The sequence below is a fragment of the Conger conger genome, chromosome 4 (genome assembly GCF_963514075.1).
Source record: "Conger conger chromosome 4, fConCon1.1, whole genome shotgun sequence".
Classification (NCBI taxonomy): Eukaryota; Metazoa; Chordata; class Actinopteri; order Anguilliformes; family Congridae; genus Conger; species Conger conger.
In genome coordinates, this window is record NC_083763.1 from 2634992 (window position 1) to 2653820 (window position 18829).

The following is an 18829-nucleotide window of genomic DNA, read 5'->3' on the forward strand; positions in this document are numbered from 1 at the left end:
CTCACACACAAATAGACATCAATAACTTCTGCAGTCCCTCTGCACTTACCAGATACCACACATAGTGGAACCGACTGAAGATCTTCATTGCTGCCTGGGTGTGTGTGTGTGCGTCTGCGTGTGTGTGTGTGTGTGTGATGTTACTCCTGACGGTCTCAGTGACAGCTGTCCCTCTACCCCACCAAAGCTATTCCCCCCTCCCAGAGTAAAAACTGTCTGTGTGCATGCGTGCGTGTGTGTGTTTGTGTGTGCATAAGCGTTCTGGCGTGTGCTGGCTCATGTGTAAGAACTCAGCCGCTGTGCCGATGGGGTGGCCAATATCTGTCCCCTCCCACTTCCCCTCCACCTGACACCGACCCCCGTATGAAACATTAACACCACCTCACGCTGCTGCCTCCACCATTACGGCTCTAGTTTCCCATCACACAACACGTTTCCATGCGACTGTTTCATCTCCCGGCACGCCACACCCCCCAAGCCCCGCCCCCTCTCCTCCAAACGCATTAAGCGATGTCAGGTTTACAGAGCCGGCCTCCGCGCACACACACACACACACACACACACACACACACACGCTGTAGTCTGAGACCCGATCACAGTCCAGCCACCTGCAGCGATCCCGGCTCGTATTCACGGAGCGTCGGATCCGGTCGGAACGTGAGCCCGGAAGTTCACACAAGGTGACGAGACATTCATTTTTCCACAGCAAGTCACGCGCTTAAGATTCAGAGCGTTGGGAGTGTGCTTTGTTTTGTTTTTTTAAACCCGTGTGAATTCCGGCGTTAAAACATGACTCACTGGTCTGCTCTGGTAGACCCTCCACACGCATACTGCTACAGCCCCCTAAACAGAACACACACCCCTCTCCCTGACCCCTAAACAGAACACACACCCCTGTCTCTGCCCCCTAAACAGAACACACACCCCTCTCTCTGCCCCCTAAAGAGAACACACACCCGTCTCTGCCCCCTAAACTGAACACACACCCCTGTCTCTGCCCCCTAAACAGAACACACACCCCTGTCTCTGCCCCCTAAACAGAACACACACCCCTGTCTCTGACCCCTAAACAGAACACACACCCCTGTCTCTGCCCCCTAAACAGAACACACACCCCTGTCTCTGACCCCTAAACAGAACACACACCCCTGTCTCTGACCCCTAAACAGAACACACACCCCTGTCTCTGCCCCCTAAACAGAACACACACCCCTCTCTGCCCGTTAAACAGAACACACACCGCTCTCTCTGCCCCTTAAACAGAACACACACCCCTCTCTGCCCCTTAAACAGAACACACACCCCTCTCTCTGCCCCTTAAACAGAACACACACCCCTCTCTGCCCCTTAAACAGAACACACACCCCTCTCTCTGCCTCTAAACAGAACACACACCCCTGTCTCTGCCCCTTAAACAGAACACACACCCCTGTATCTGCCCCTTAAACAGAACACACACCCCTCTCTCTGCCCCCTAAATAAAACACACACCCCAGGGGTCCAGCTGTGGGACAGTCCCAGCAGGGCAGAGATAAGAGGAAGCGAGAGAGCCTTACCTGCAGCACTGTCTGGGGGAGAGAGAGAGAGCGAGAGAGGGAGGGAGAGAGAGAGAGATCAGATTAGAAACTGCAGATTCAGACCCAGGGAGAAGGAGAGGGAGACGGGATGAAAGACACAAAAATAGCATCCTATTGAAAAAGGGGAGGGAAGGACAGAGGGAGAGAGAGAGAGGGGGGGAAAGGAGGGAGAGAAAGGGAGAGAGAGGGGGAAAGGAGGGAGAAAGAGAGAGAGGGAGGGGGAGGAGAATGAGCCAGCGACACAGAGGAGAGAAAGAGAGGGAGGGAGATGGAGGAAGAGAAGGGCAGGGATGGATGCGGACATTCTGCAGGCAGGGATGATGCGTGTTGCTATGGCGCAGGGTGTGTGGGGTGGGGTCACAGATCACATGATCACCTTCGCCAGCCGAAGCTGACCAGCCCTCTCTCTGCCTGTCCTAGAACCCCTCTCCCCAGATCAGTTTTTACCCTTTATTACTTATATTTTATTATGTGTGTATATATTTTACTTGCCTACCTCATTATTTAGTGTTGCACAGTACCATTACTTTACTTATGTACTCTTCATGTTATTGCCCAACCTGGAGGAGGAGCATGTCACACCAACATACCACTGTACATAAGTATGATCATGTGACAAATTAAGTCCCTTGAATCTCAGACCTGGCTGTGCCCCAGATCAGGGGGGGGTTAGAGGAATGACATGCTGCTACCTGACTGCTCGCTGTTACCTGACCCCCCCCCATTGTGGCAGGTGAATCAGGGCAGAACTGGCTCCGCCCCTGCTGGTCTGTAAATGAGCTCAGCGCTTCCTGTACACATTAATAATGCAGAGGACCGATACAACCGACCCAGCACCCCCTAAACCCTGCTCCAAACACCGCTCCAAGCCCTGCTCCAAACCCTGCTCCAAACACTGCCCCAAAAACTTCCCCAAACCCCGCTCCAAGCCCTGCCCCAAACACTGCAGAACCTGCTGTAGCTGCAGCCACCCTGTTTTTGGCACAGAGCTTTGTATCTGTGACGTCCTGCTTATAAAAAATTAACAAGTCTATAAATCACTGGGTGAAAAGGACAGAATGTCTTCTCCAACTTCTGCAAGGGACACTGCCACCACAACGAGCAAAACCAGGATCCAGGATCCAGGATCCGAGGCAGGGACGGCTTCAAACTCCTCTAGAGCAGAGATCTCAAACTCGTCTAGAGCAGAGATCTCAAACTCCTCTGGAGCAGAGATCTCAAACTCCTCTGGAGCAGAGATCTCAAACGCCTCTGGAGCAGAGATCTCAAACTCCTCTAGAGCAGAGATCTCAAACTCCTCTACAGCAAAGATCTCAAACTCCTCTAGAGCAGAGATCTCAAACTCCTCTAGAGAAGAGATCTCAAACTCCTCTACAGCAGAGATCTCAAACTCCTCTACAGCAGAGATCTCAAACTCCTCTAGAGCAGAGATCTCAAACTCCTCTAGAGCAGAGATCTCAAACTCCTCTGGAGCAGAGATCTCAAACTCCTCTGGAGCAGAGATCTCAAACTCCTCTAGAGCAGAGATCTCAAACTCCTGTACAGCAGAGATCTCAAACTCCTCTAGAGCAGAGATCTCAAACTCCTCTAGAGAAGAGATCTCAAACTCCTCTGGAGCAGAGATCTCAAACTCCTCTAGAGCAGAGATCTCAAACTCCTCTACAGCAGAGATCTCAAACTCCTCTAGAGCAGAGATCTCAAACTCGTCTAGAGCAGAGATCTCAAACTCCTCTAGAGCAGAGATCTCAAACTCCTCTACAGCAGAGATCTCAAACTCCTCTAGAGCAGAGATCTCAAACTCGTCTAGAGCAGAGATCTCAAACTCGTCTAGAGCAGAGATCTCAAACTCCTCTAGAGCAGAGATCTCAAACTCCTCTAGAGTAGAGATCTCAAATCGTCTACCGCAGAGATCTTAAATCCCCTCTAGAGCAGAGATGTCAATTTCCTTTCCATCAGCAGTCAACTTGCGTGTACTGAATTGAACCGATCACAGCCAAATAAAATACTTAAATGCACAAAAACAGCATGGGAGGTCAGTCCTTCCAGGACTGGAGTTATACTGAAAAGCATAGGTTTGTCAGGTTGGGTTTGTTTGCTTTCTGTGTTCTGTGCTGTTGATGCGATTACTGGGCAGCTGGATGCTGGAGTCGCTGAAACAGAAGCTATTCTTAGACCACAGGCCTGCAGGAAGGATCAGGCCGGGCAGGTTCTGCCAGAATCCCCTGGATCTCAGCCCTGAGAGGGATCAGAGGCACCGAGAATCCCCACACAGTGGGGCTCCTTGCTGGGTGATGGGGGGGGGGGCATAGCCTCCATACAGTTTCAGGCAGCCAGGTGATGGGCTAGCAATAGTTGCCAAGCGAATGACAAGTGATTTGTGAAATGTATGGGTTGCCAGATTATGGGTTATGATGGGTTGCCAGGTGATGGGGGACCTCCGTACCTTTTGCTGGATGGTGGAGTGCTTCTGTTCCATGTCCTTCTTCTCCTTGTCTGCGACCACCATCAGCTGGTCCAGCTGGAAGAGAGGAGAGAACGACAGCCATCAGACAGGAGGGGAGAGAGGAGAGGAGGTGCCTGGCTGGAACCTGGAACGGTGGTGCCCCAGTGTGGCCACACTAAGATCAGTGCAGCTGTTGGGCCCAAGAGCAAGGCCCTTAACCCTGCACTGCTCCAGGGGTGACTGGCCCCTGCTCAGTCTAATCAACGGCAAGTTTCCTTGTAAAGAAGTGGAATGTTATGGAGAGGAGGGGAAGAGTGTGGAGAAGGGGAGTGTGGCTCTGATCAGAGACAGGGGGGAGGGATCTGCAGGAGGGGGCAGGATGGTGACTCACTCCCGTCTGTTCCTCTCCAGGCTGGGACGGGCCTGTCACGGAGTCCTGGGACAGGAGAGCCAGGCAGCAGCGCGGTTATGTAACCGGGCTCCTCAGAGACGCTACCAGGCCTAGCCTCCCGCTGTCATAACGTCTGTAACGTGAGTCCAAGCCTCCCGCTGTCCCTCATCATAACGTCTGTAACGTGAGTCCAAACCTCCCGCTGTCCCTCATCATAACGTCTGTAACGTGAGTCCAAGCCTCCGGCTGTCCCTCATCATAACGTCTGTAACGTGAGTCCAAGCCTCCCGCTGTCCCTCATCATAACGTCTGTAACGTGAGTCCAAGCCTCCCGCTGTCCCTCATCATAACGTCTGTAACGTCAGTCCAAACCTCCCGCTGTCCCTCATCATAACGTCTGTAACGTGAGTCCAAGCCTCCCGCTGTCCCTCATCATAACGTCTGTAACGTGAGTCCAAACCTCCGGCTGTCCCTCATCATAACGTCTGTAACGTGAGTCCAAACCTCCCGCTGTCCCTCATTATAACGTCTATAATGTGAGTCCAAGCCTCCATATGTCAAAATGATGGCGGACGTCATTTCAATTCCAATACAAAAACAACGGATAAAAGAACAGCATGGATAATTGCATTAAAGACACTGCAATGTAAACAAAACAACGTATACCTCAGCACAGAACATCTTTCCCTAATAATTTAGATTAAAGAATTACTGAGCACTTCAGAGTTTGGACATATTTATGAATCCATGTTCTCAGCTGTAAATCCGTATTCGTCAAGTATGAAAATAAGAACCCAAGTGGCCTGATGCACAGTATACTATAACTGCAGGTAATCACACTTTAGTCAGGAGTTGGGCATGAAAGATCATACACTTTTCCCTTAAAGCGCACAGGTGGAGACGCTCCTGGAGCACGGCAGAAATAAAAAAAAACCAGAAGGCGTTCGATGAAGCCGAGAACTGCAGTCTATTTTCAGCCCGTCAATGTGTCTCGCAGGTAAACAGGGATCAGCACTCATATAGCTGCCAATTCCAAAATAGACAGGAACCAGCAAACCGGATCATTTGGTGTTTTAGAAGTGTTTGAAATTGAATTCTGGGAGAGCAGGCAATGTGGTTAGAACACACCCGGGGGAGGTCGGAGAGCTCCTGGAGTTCTGTACAATGGTGGTGATGCAATACTGACGGCGTGGAAATTACTACAGGGCTTTCCACCGTGTCAGACAAACCACCACCCGACTTTTACTTCACAATAACAATAATTCGCTATTTAGCTGATGCTTTTATCCAAAGTGACTTGCAGCTGATTAGACTAAGCAGGGGACAATCCCCCCCCCCCCCCCCCCCCCCCCCCGGAGCAAAGTGGGGTTAAAGGCCTTGCTCAAGGGCCCGACAGCCGCACTGATCTTATCATGGCTACACTGGGTCTTGAACCACAAACCTTCCAGGTCCCAGTCATGCACCTTAGCCACGAGACTACAGGCTGGCCCCTAACACCCCTGACCTCAGTGTCTGTGGGATATTCTCAGAATCCTCCCCCCCCCCCCTTCACCCAGGCTGTAATGTTTAGACTGCCCTCAGACGGTATCATGCAGTTGGTTTTGGCACAGATGTCACCCGTGTAAACATTTGCGCTGAAATATTAATATTCACATCTCATTGGGGAAACCAATGACAGATGAGAATTCACTTCCCCTCCCAAGCAGAACAATAGAGGGAGGAGAAACTACCTAGTATTATATTTCCAAACATTTGAACTCAAAATAAATCTATTTCCCAGTAATCTAGAAAAGGTGTAGCAACCAATGACTAACAGTGGATGCAAGTATGAAGCAAGATCCCATATTCTCTCATATTGAAGTAGAATCAGTTTTTTCTTTTCTTTCTGGTAACCGGGAAGTTGGCAGTCAGCCAGGGTGGCGGCACCATCAGATGTGGACATGTTTTTCCACTTCTGAAGAACAACCAGACCGGACTCTGCACAGCGAAAGGACCTCTGTTACAGGAGAATGATGACCGATTCCCGAAATAACCCACAGCCAAAAGGCCCTCAGTCTTCTAAAGAACTTCAAGGGGCTTTTTTTTTTTTTTTTTTTTTTTGCTTTAGTCACCATCGTCAGAACTGAGGTGAAGCGTAAAACGTGGAAAGCTGAAATCACACACAACACATTCCACCCTGCATTCACCAGAAGACATTCTGCACAGAGATTCTACAATGTACTGAATGCAAACCTGTAAACAAACCTCAATGCTTCGCTTCATATACGCATAGCTGTTTTTGACACCTCTTATTTTTACATAATGATAAGAGTACGGGTTTATTCCCATCATGGGGAGGTATGCAGGCATTCTGCAGCCTATCTAAGGGCCAATACTGACAGTCTATCTAAGGGCCAATACAGACACCATTGGCCCACCAGCCCTGCTTTCAACACCTGTAGACTCATGACTAGAACCGGTCGCATTCTCAAGCGTTCTGTAGCCCACTGAAATCAAACACTCCACTGTTTGAAAGAAACAACGTTTTTTTAAATTTTTTATCATAAAGTAAAAAAGTGATGGTGCTAAGTACATCTTGTTTCTGGTCTTGTTTGAACTGTGAGGTAAACTCCAGCTAAGAGGTTACATGTACAAACAAGCATAAATAAACGCTCCTTATATTAACACTGTGAAGCCCACATTTACTGGTACACCAGCCACACATGGTTTTTCACAAAGCGGTCAACTCAGACATCACATAGAGTAGGGCTCACTTTAAACCTCAGATATCATATAGAGTAGGGCTCACTTTAAACCTCAGATATCATATAGAGTAGGGCTCACTTTAAACCTCAGACATCACATAGAGTAGGGCTCACTTTAAACCTCAGATATCACATAGAGTAGGGCTCACTTTAAACCCCAGATATCACATAGAGTAGGGCTCACTTTAAACCTCAGATATCATATAGAGTAGGGCTCACTTTAAACCTCAGACATCACATAGAGTAGGGCTCACTTTAAACCTCAGATATCACATAGAGTAGGGCTCACTTTAAACCTCAGATATCACATAGAGTAGGGCTCACTTTAAACCCCAGATATCACATAGAGTAGGGCTCACTTTAAACCCCTGATATCATATAGAGTAGGGCTCACTTTAAACCTCAGATATCATATAGAGTAGGGCTCACTTTAAACCTCAGACATCACATAGAGTAGGGCTCACTTTAAACCTCAGACATCACATAGAGTAGGGCTCACTTTAAACCTCAGATATCATATAGAGTAGGGCTCACTTTAAACCTCAGACATCACATAGAGTAGGGCTCACTTTAAACCTCAGATATCACATAGAGTAGGGCTCACTTTAAACCTCAGACATCATATAGAGTAGGGCTCACTTTAAACCTCAGATATCACATAGAGTAGGGCTCACTTTAAACCTCAGACATCACATAGAGTAGGGCTCACTTTAAACCCCAGACATCACAGAGCAGTTACTGTTGGACCAGCTCTAGGGATCAGACTATGACACACAGCCGCCTCTGCATCTTTAAATCAGAAGGGTATTTTCAGCCCGACCAGCTTCCTCATTCTGCCGAATGGGAATTATTCACCGTTTCCTCCCGGGTGAGAAAACATCCACCACGACTGGAAAGACAGCATTAGTGCATGTGAGACGGGATTGGTGCACGTGAGACTACAGTACGTTCAGTTTCCTGCACAGCGACAGCCGTCAGGAACGAACAGGATGACTGACAAGCAACCGTCTGCACTAAGGAACACTGCATATATAATAGGGACCAATAAAAATATAAGCTAGATATAAGACCGTGCCCCGCTGACCAATTACATAACACTTACATTACATTTTATTAAGCAGACGCTTTTATCCAAAGCGACGTACAAAAAGGTCATGGAACAAACTAAAGAATAGGTAGGATAAGGTACAATTCACATAGGATCAGTTGTAAAGCCATGAGCATAAATCCAATACACAATCAGAAAGAGTGATACCATTTCCGCTGTCTAAATATCAGAGGAAGACCTAGTGCCCCTGTCCAATCAGAAAGAGAGAGACACTGTCCCCCCTGTCCAATCCGAAAGAAGACCCTGTGGCCCTGTCCAATCACAGGCAGCGATGGAGACTGACCTGAGGGCAGCTCTTCCACAGCTCCCGGCACAGCCTCTCCGCTTTCTTCAGCTTCATGGCGAGAGGGGTCAGGGGTCAGGGGGTGTCAGTCCCAGCAGTGAAGCTCAGGGTCCAGTCCTCCACCAACCGTCTATCAGATCTCTACTGTCTGCTAGTCCTTTACCAACTGTCTACCAGTTCTCCCTTCTGCTATCGCTCTACAGTCTACCAACGCGACCTGCTCTCTTCCTCGTAGTCCCAGTTATGACAGAAGTGGAGCCTGAGCAACCTGTTAACCTCCGACAGCCACACTGCCAGGCTCCCCCGCCCCCGGCAGCGCCCCGCCTCACCCGCCCCCCTCCCCCGCCCTCTCTCACTTCCTCGCAGATGTCCTGGGCCGGCGCTCGGTGCCGGAGTGGTGAGGCTCGCCCAGCGCTTACAGAAACTTCTGACTGTGGAGCGAGAGAGGGCGGGGGTGGGCGGGGCTTAGCTGGGGCCGGGCCAGGTCTGCAGACCCCACCCGAACCCCAGGCGCCTCGTGGAGTCACACGGGGGCGGGGCTTACTGATAAACACACGCCGAGCATTCCGCGAATCGCGCGGAAACCCCCAGCCACCAATCGACCGCTTTCACTGTCTGTCAGCTGACTACGGCAACACCATATATGGCATGTGTCCCGCCCGCTGCCCCAGAGACCCGCCCCCTCTCGCCCTGAGGGATCCCGGGCTTACGCAGAGACAGTGGAACGGAGAGAGAGTGCTTACGCAGAGAGAGTGGAAGGGATAGGACTTCTTCTGTGGTTTGTCTGTGTAGAAACCTTATAGAAGAGGGACTTTCCAAGGTCCTCCAGAGCATCACACAATGGTAAATGGTGAATGGTTGGCATTTATATAGTGCCTTTATCCAAAGCGCTGTACAATGGATGCTTCTCATTCACCCATTCATACACACACTCACACACCGACGGCGATTGGCTGCCATGCAAGGCAGCAACCAGCTCGTCAGGAGCATTTGGGGGTTAGGTGTCTTGCTCAGGGACACTTCGACACACCCAGGGCGGGGGATCGAACCGGCAACCCTGCGACTGCCAGACGACTGGTCTTACTGCCTGAGCCAATGAGACGACTGCTCTTACTGCCTGAGCCAATGAGACGACTGCTCTTACTGCCTGAGCCAATGAGACGACCGCTCTTACTGACTGAGCCAATGAGACGACTGCTCTTACTGCCTGAGCCAATGAGACGACCGCTCTTACTGCCTGAGCCAATGAGACGACTGCTCTTACTGCCTGAGCCAATGAGACGACCGCTCTTACTGCCTGAGCCAATGAGACGACCGCTCTTACTGCCTGAGCCAATGAGACGACTGCTCTTACTGCCTGAGCCATGTCGCCCCTATGTGTCAGATGTCAGATGGTCATGACTCAAAAGTATATCAAAAGTAATATTTACTGTATAAAAGATGAACAAGAATCCTACAAAGCAATATAATAATATGAGAAACACGAGCTTGCGAACTTGCAAACATGGAAAACTTCCATGCGCCTCTGGCGCTGAAATCATCTTTTCCGGCAACACAATCATCAATTCTATTGAAAATAGAAACCGCTTGTGAATCATCGTTTATAAGACGGGCAGCGTCCTGCCTGCTCTCGGAAACAACCCTTATTAGGCTCACCCTTTTACGATGTCCTTCCGAAAGTAATATCCTCATCCAGGGCCCAGACCATACAGCAACACACACTTAACATTACATCCACTGACCGTGTTGAGTTTTTACTGAAGCAGTTTGAGTCCCACCTGGGATTGGAACCTATAATGTTCTGGTACTTAACACAGTGATTCTACATCTTCACACATTCAGCTCATATACAGAGCTATGAGCACTACATATTTTACTGATTTATGTAAATAAATGGACAGGCAGGTAAAGTTCTCTCTCAGGTGTGTATGGACAGACAGGTAAAGGTGTGCATGGACAGGTAAATGTGTGTACAGACAGACAGGTAAAGGTGTGTATGGACAGACAGGTAAAGGTGTGTATAGACAGACAGGTAAAGGTGTGAATGGACAGACAGGTGTACAGACAGACAGGTAAAGGTGTGTATGGACAGACAGGTAAAGGTGTGTACAGACAGACAGGTAAAGGTATGCATGGACAGACAGGTAAAGGTGTGTACAGACAGACAGGTAAAGGTGTGTACAGACAGACAGACAGGTAAAGGTGTGTACAGACCGACAGGTAAAGGCTCACCTGTCCACCCAGCTGCTTCATGAGTGGCTGCAGCTCGCTGAAGAGGTCATAGCCCTGGTGGAAGAAGGTCAGGTGGGCGTACATGAAGGACAGCATCTGAAACAGAGACAGAGGGGCACGCCCAGGTGAGGCGCAGAGCTGCAGTACCCATCACCCCCCACAGAGACCCCACCGAGGTCCATCCATACGGCCCTGGACTCAATCGCAGTAAAATGAGCAGCCTGTAGCCTAGCTGCTAACATGCTATAGCCTAATGGCTAACATGCTATAGCCTAATGGCTAACGTGCTATAGCCTAATGGCTAACGTGCTATAGCCTAATGGCTAACGTGCTATAGCCTAATGGCTAACGTGCTATAGCCTAATGGCTAAGGTACATGACTGGGACCAGGAAGATTGGTGGTTCAAGCCCCAGTGTAGCCACAAGAAGATCAGTGCAGCTGTTGGGCCCCTGAGCAAGGCCCTTAACCCCACATTGCTCCAGGAGGATTGACCCCTGCTACTAATCAACTGTAAGTAAGTTTGGATAAAAAGTGTCAGCTAAATAGGTGCAATGTAATGTAAAATTGTCACTAATGACAATGTAAGAAAACTAAGCAGCCTACATATATTCTGGGGTGTTTCATGCCTGTTGGTGAAACAGTGATGAACATTTTCAACACGTATATTACAAGCCTGCTGAAAACAAGCGATTCCGTTCCACTTTTAGCTCATCAGTGTTAGTTGGAGCGACTGGGTCTGCAGCATAAACGTGACGGAGGGATCTGAGCGATGAGAGAGTGGCGCTCATGGTATCTGACGGATGTGCTTTAACTCTGCAGCCGTGCGCACGGTTCTGACGATGTGGCCGTGATTCCGTTAAAATACGTAATTACTTCGGATTCAATTACTTTTCAGCGCTCGATAGGTCTTGCCTGGTGCAATTGAGCCAACCGAGAGGACCAGAAGGCGGGGTTTGCACTTTCTGAGGGTATTTCATAGGTTCCAATACACCAGACAAGCTCAGTAAAGCGTATACGAGTATTTGAATCCAAAACAATTATGTATCCGACCCAGGTCTGAGAACAACAGAAAACTGTGAATCTGGACGGAGGGCAGGCTTCAGGAATGCAGAGAGAGAAGCTGACAAGCTTTCAAACTTTCATCAGGGACCAGACTGTGGAAGAAGTATCTATCTAACTGAAGCACTTACCGATTTGAGGATCTCGGATCTTCTCTTGGACTGCAGTACGTTGATCTGAGAGGGGGGGGGAGAGAGCAAACATTTCAGTCTGTGAGCGATTGATCTCACTACGACATCACACGCCATACCACATTTTATTATGACAAGTTGTTCATACTACGACAACTATGAATCAAGAGTAAGTCGCTTTGGATAAAAGCGTCAGCCAAATGACATGTAATGTAATGTAATGTAATGTAACATCATATACCACAACACATCGTTTTCACGATGACATCACACACTACCGTAAACCATTTTCTCCATGATGAAACTTGAGGGATCTAGGCCTGGGATCTGGAGGGTCATTAACAAGCGCATCTTGAATTAAACCAATCATTTCCTAAGTGGAAATTCCTCTGGTACCCTTGAGCTGATCACAAATCTGTTGACACTTTTGAAATCAGCAAAATCTATGAGGCTACAGCATGAGTTTCTTAACATACTACTTTTTAGTTATTAGTCAGAATTTTTTTATTTTTCAACACCAAACAGAATGGTCATTTTAAAATATTCTTAATCTTTATGGGTCAATGACGTGTTTGTTTATGTAGTAATACATCTCCAAACCGCTGTGTTGTTCAAGAGAGTGGGGCACTTAATCCAGTGTGCGTCTCTGCACACTGCTCACTAACATGCAGTTCCCCCCTCCGGCCACCAGGAGGCAGAAACACACAGCTCTTACCCACTTCACCGTTAGGCCAACTTCTCTAAACTCTGGGTTTAGACCATTTCAGTGCACCAATATTGCCTACGTGTTACACAGGCCAAAAAACATATTTCAACAGAGCAAGCAGCGACCGCTACTAACACCACATCACATCCAGCGTTTAAGATCACTTCCCCTCCGAGTGCTCTGGGAACAGACTCTGAACAGCACATTTCCACCGGCCCTGGCACAGAGAAAACGAACACGGCGTCGCGTTTAACCGCCGTCGGAGGAAGAAACGTGATGCAATTTGAGCCAGTAATCCCACCTCTGCTTCTCAAAGGCAGACAGCCTGTTACAACACAACTACAGTCAAAACTCAAACGTCCAAAAGCGTCCAAGAAAGCAAATAAATCCTGTTTATCCTGACGTTAGCCGTCTCATGACAGCCGATACACTAGGATGGGTACGGTAAGTCCTGACTACTGCACTAAATTATGTCATTAGCACAGATTTAAATGTACGTACATGTGTTAAGTAGCTTTGAATCAGAGCTGAAGACTGCTCTTGTATCCCTGAATGAAGCCTAACGTTTAACTGTGGGCCGGACCGTGGTTAAACCACAGTTTGTGTACAGAGCTAATTATCCACTTGAGGGGTGACTGGAGGAAACGAGGACAGCAGAAGTCAACGAGTGGAGGAAAGGAGGACAGCAGAAGTCAACGAGTGGAGGAAAGGAGGATACAGGAGGGGTTTTAGGGGACGCACCCAGGGCGTCAGGACAACGTTTAGATTGGGAGCGGGGCGGGGGTCTAGGCAGAGAGGGGTGGGGCTAAGCTGATTGGGAGGAGGGGTGGGGCTAAGCTGATTGGGAGGAGGGGCGGGGCGGGCGGGGCCACACAGGGCGGGGCGGGGCGGGGCAGGCCGGGCGGGCGGGGCAGGGCGGGGCGGGGCAGGCCGGGCGGGCGGGGCCGGGCGGAGCGGGCGGGGCTGACCTGCAGGACGTAGTCCAGGACGATGTGGCGGAAGCAGGTGCGCGTGGCGGTCAGGATGGTGGACGCCTCCTCCACCTCGTGCAGCTTGTTGCGGGGCGCCTGGGCGTTCTTCGCCAGCGCCGCCTCCTTCTCCTCGCTCACCTTGTCGAACTGCTTCTTCGCCTCCTTGAACCGCCGCAGGTCCCTGGGACACAGCGCCAGGGTAGCACGTTAGCACGTTATTAAGAGCGTGCGGTCAATAGAACCGTGCCAAGAGACTCAAGAGCATAAGGTTTCTGGTTCACGGCAGAGAAAGAAAAACAGATGAGAAGCCCACATCACTGCACGCACACGCACGCACGCACACACACAAACACACAGTCACACATACTCACACTCCCTCAGACACGCACACACACACGCACACACACACGCACACACACACGCACACACACACACGCACACACACACGCACACACACACGCGCACACACACACGCACACACACACGCACACACACACGCAGACACACACACACGCACACACACACGCACACACACACGCACACACACACGCACACACACACGCACACACACACGCACACACACGCACACACACACGCACACACACACGCAGACACACACACACACGCACACACACACGCACACACGCACGCACGCACGCACGCACGCACGCACACGCACACACACGCACACACACGCACACACACGCGCACACACGCGCACACACACACACACACACACACATACACACGCACACACACGCACACACACGCACACACACGCACACACACGCACACACACACACGCACACACACACTCTCAGACACAAACACACAGTCACACACTCGCATACTCACACTCACACTCACACTCCCTCAGACACACACACACACCCACACCCACTCACTACTGCTAAAGCCATGACTCAACAGATAGACCCCAGTGGGAATGTTCCAGAAGCCCTCTGTTGTGGGTCAGGGGGCTGGTGGGGTGTTTGGCTCAGGGGCGGGACAGTGGGGCTCTCTGTCCCAAACTAATTACCACATCAACTGAAGCATGAAATAACGCAGGCCAGGGGGGAAGAAGTTTGACGTGAATCTCCATCTGAAACATTTCACGGTGTTTTTGGGAGGTGAAATCAGAAGTACTCACTCTTTCACAAACGTCTGCAGCTGCGACTTGATGGATCTCTGGGCTTGGTCGAACAGGATCTGAGAAAGAAGAACGTGCCTTGTGACGCGCGTACATCAAAACAGCACAATGCAATTGCCATTATATTCCTTGCAGATAACAACTATGAACTACACTAAGCTGTGATGCATTAAGGCAAAGACACACAGAATTTCCAAATGGTACTGAGAAACAGTGGGCAGACGTTTTGGACGTTGTGATCAGTGAATCACGGCAGGTTTTTCGGCTATGTCTTTATGCTTCTCGGGAAAAAAAAGAGAAAAAAAAAATCCAATGCAGCATTTAATAACAAAGCTGAAACAGAACGGACAACAGACGCAGTTTGCGGTTTCCAAGGCCCCTAAAAACAGCTGCCTCTGCCGCATGACTAAAGGCCATGTGTCCAACCACAGTCAATGCCCATTTCAACCACAGATCACACTCAATGAGCACTGAAACCATACTCGAGCCTGACTGTGAGTCACGGCTTAAGGCTATAAGCCCAGGGCTTTCCAGGGCTGGAGACACGACCCAGGCAGCAGGGTCTCATGAGCCGATAAAACAGGCCGAACGCCAGCCTTCCTTCCCAGAACTCCCCCAGGAAGCGGCCATTTTGAAGGCTCTGTCGATCCTCTACGCCGGCCGGCGTGACGTCACAAAAACATGTGATCAGAACGTCCTTTACTGAACACTCTAATGCTGATGTCACAATCGCCACTGGCGACCGGAAGCAGCGGAGTTCCAGAACACTGACTTAGAATTTTGAAAAAAAAAAAAGAATGTTCCAAAAGCCCTGCTCTTTCAGCGGGTCACATTTAATCTCATTACTGAGAGAGAACACAGCTCGCTCAGTGGTCTTTAATCCTTGTTTCATAATGGCCTCTAAGACTCTGGCTGCTGTGATAATGTTGTATAATAATTATCTCGAGCTAGTAATGGTTTTTCAGAGTGTGTGGAGCTTCTTAGGCCTGTTGCATCACGGAGCACCGAGCAGACCAGACCAGCCGAGCCCAGATGAGCTTCCTGAAGACCGGGCGGCAGATAACGTTTGGATCTGTGATGGGCGAGGTCTCGGTGACTGGGTGAGCGGAGGAGGACACAGCGGGCACACCCACGGCCGGAGTGAACCCCGCGGAAAGCAGTCGCGCTAACGGAGACAGGGCGCGTGAAACCCACGCTCGACGCGGGCGTTTGCTCACCGTGTGGTAGTTGATCATCTCCTGCAGGCTTTCAGCAAACCTGGTCAGACTGCTCTGTGGGAGGAGAAGGAGCGGGAAATGGTGACTAAACTAAATTAAATCCTACAACCCTGTTCCATCTCTCTCCGTGGCCTGTAGAACAGCTCCCGGAGAAACCGCACAAGCCCAGAGTGTGGGGTATGGCCAGAGATACCCAACATTTATCAGCCTCAGACTGGGGTTTTTGGTTAAAATACTGCCAGTCGTTGTTAGCCTCAGGCACCAGCCTTCCTTAAACATTATGCACTTCTGTAAATTAAATGCTACGTACAGGAAAAACAGCAGATTGCCTTATCCAATATCATATTTAAACTCCACTCTGCTGTGCTGTGAAAAATGTCACTTCTGCAATAAATGAAAAATAAAAGACATGGCCTCTCTCACTGACATAAGTGGCAACTATGGCTAAGCACCTGTGACTTGCACTAAGGGAAATCACGCAGTAATAATTGTGAGTTTCTGAGCACAGGGCTGGAGCTGTCAGTGTGGCTGGTGTGATGAATATTTCCTTTGTGTTCGCTGGACATGCTGCATCACAAGGGCTTTCTGGGAAAATTCCTCCACCGGTGGATTCTTTCTAATTACGGAGCAGCCCAGGAGAGAGGAAGTCTGTGTGACAGGGATAGAGTCTGCGTGTGTGCGTGCGTGCGTGTGTGCATGTGTTTGTGTGTTTGTGTGTGTGTGTGTGTGTGTGGGAACTCAATCTGTTTGGATTTCTATTCTGATCTGTAGGTGCGAGAACTGGGATGCAAGCTGTCTAACAGCCTGTGTGTGGGTGTGTGTGTGTGTTTCTGTGAGTATGTGTGTGTGTGCGTGTGTGTGAGACAGTGTGCATGTGTGAGCATATGTGTGAGTGTGTGTGTGTGTGTGAATATATACATGTGTGTGTGTGTGTGTGTGTGTGTGTGTGAATATACATATGCGTGTGTGTGTGTGTGTGTGTGTGTGTGTGTGTGTGTGAATATACATGTGTGTGTGTGTGTGTGTGTGAATATACATATGCGTGTGTGTGTGTGTGTGTGTGTGTGTGTGTGTGTGTGTGTGTGTGAATATACATGTGTGTGTGTGTGTGTGTGAATATACATGTGTGTGTGTGTGTGTGCATGCATGAGTATACATGTGAGTGTTTGCGTGTGAATATACGTGTGTTTGTGTGTGTGCACGTGCGAGTGTGTGTGTGTGTGTGTGTGTGTGTGAATATACATATGTGTGTGTGTGTGTGTGTGTGTGTGAATATACATATATGTGTGTGTGTGTGTGTGTGTGTGTGTGTGAATATATGTGTGTGTGTGTGTGAGAGTGTGTGTGTGTGCGCGCGTGTGTGTGTGTGTGTGTGAGAGAGTGTGTGTGTGTGTGTTTGTGAGTGAGTGAGTGTGTGTGAGAGTGTGTTTGTGTGCGAGTGAGTGTTTGTGTGTGTGTGTGTGTGTGTGAATAGACATATGTGTGTGTGTGTGTGTGTGTGTGTGTGTGTGTGTGTGTGTGTGTGTGTGTGTGTGTGTGTGTGAGTGTGTGTTTGTGAGTGTGCACGTGCGAGTGTGTAGGATCTTGACGGTGTGAAGATCAGACTTCCGGTAGGCCACACATCCCCGACGCCCGTTTACCTCGATGACCTCATCACTGGCAGACTGCTGGGCCAGCTCCCGGATCCCGCCCACAAACTGCTTATTGGCCGTGTTGTAGGCCTTCCCCGCGTCAATCATCCCAATGCACAACTTCACCAGCTATAAGGAAGAGAGGGAAATACATCACTGTCTGGAGAGAGGGAGGGAGAGGGAGAGGGGGAGAGAGAGAGAGAGAGAGAGAGAGAGAGAGAGAGAGAGAGAGAGAGAGAGGGGGACAGACCTTTACTCGCTGAAAAAAGGAAGGAAGGGTAAGAGAGGGATGAAAGGAGGAGAAGAGAGAGAAGCAGAAAGAGGAACACATGTGGGGTTGTATTCCATAGCTTGCAGGGTGTGCTGAGATCAGTACAGATGTGAGACACACGTCCCACTCTCCCTCCTAAGCTTCTCACACGAGTCTGGTCAGAGCACATCAGTTACTGCTGAACGACACATCGAAGCCTCTTCCCACAAAACGTCACGCGCTGACCTAACCTATCCCTCGCGGCCAGGAGAGACGCCGCTGTGCGTTTACTCAAGGGTTTGAGTAACGAGTGCAGCACCCAGCGTAGCGGCCACGCTAAACATACACCGCTCAGAAGAGAGGCTCGTTACTGACCAGCAGGAAGTCCAGAATACAGAGTTTAACTTGTACTTCCCAGACACAATACAAAGAGGAAGAGAAACTGCCCTCTGAGCACTTGACACAGGAAGGAGCCAAAATGGCTACGTGTGGGGTTTTGTGGGTGAGTCATGTGACCGTTGGGAGTTATTCTCACCTCACACCAAGCTGTCAGCTGACCTTTACCGAACATAAATACAAACGGAATTTTTATTTTTCAATTAGCTGGATGAATAAGGGTTACTTCAGGGAGTCGTGTCATTCTCGGTGTCCAAATCACCAGCGACTCCATTTCATTGATTTTCTTGCTTTAGTCAACAAGAAATGCAATAACCCCAAACAAGCAAGACCCTAAAAACATCATTTAAATGCATCTAATTTGAAGTATGTTTTCGTTTGTAGTACATTTACTCTGTTAACGCAGACATTGGTCCCCAGAACTCTTTATTGGTGCAATAAAAGCACCGTCGTGTTTAGATTTGTGCTGTAATCCTGCACTGAACCGCAGTGTAATGCTTTAGAGCAGCCGGTGTGGGTGTTATTCCAGCAACCCAAAC

General features: G+C 49.5%; 1 protein-coding gene across 3 annotated transcripts in view; it reads right to left on the reverse strand.

Annotated features, from left to right (window-relative positions):
- The window catches only part of LOC133126843 (arf-GAP with coiled-coil, ANK repeat and PH domain-containing protein 2-like), a 53632-nt gene that overhangs the window by 22253 nt on the left and 12550 nt on the right, over positions 1-18829 (reverse strand). For all 3 annotated transcript variants that reach the window (XM_061239268.1, XM_061239267.1, XM_061239269.1), the window contains exons 3-9: positions 17654-17773; positions 16014-16067; positions 14797-14855; positions 13644-13827; positions 11970-12014; positions 10779-10874; positions 4021-4095 (exon numbers count right to left, since the gene is read on the reverse strand). In XM_061239268.1, coding sequence (XP_061095252.1) covers positions 4021-4095; positions 10779-10874; positions 11970-12014; positions 13644-13827; positions 14797-14855; positions 16014-16067; positions 17654-17773 — 633 coding nt within the window. The remainder of the gene's footprint in view (positions 1-4020; positions 4096-10778; positions 10875-11969; positions 12015-13643; positions 13828-14796; positions 14856-16013; positions 16068-17653; positions 17774-18829) is intronic.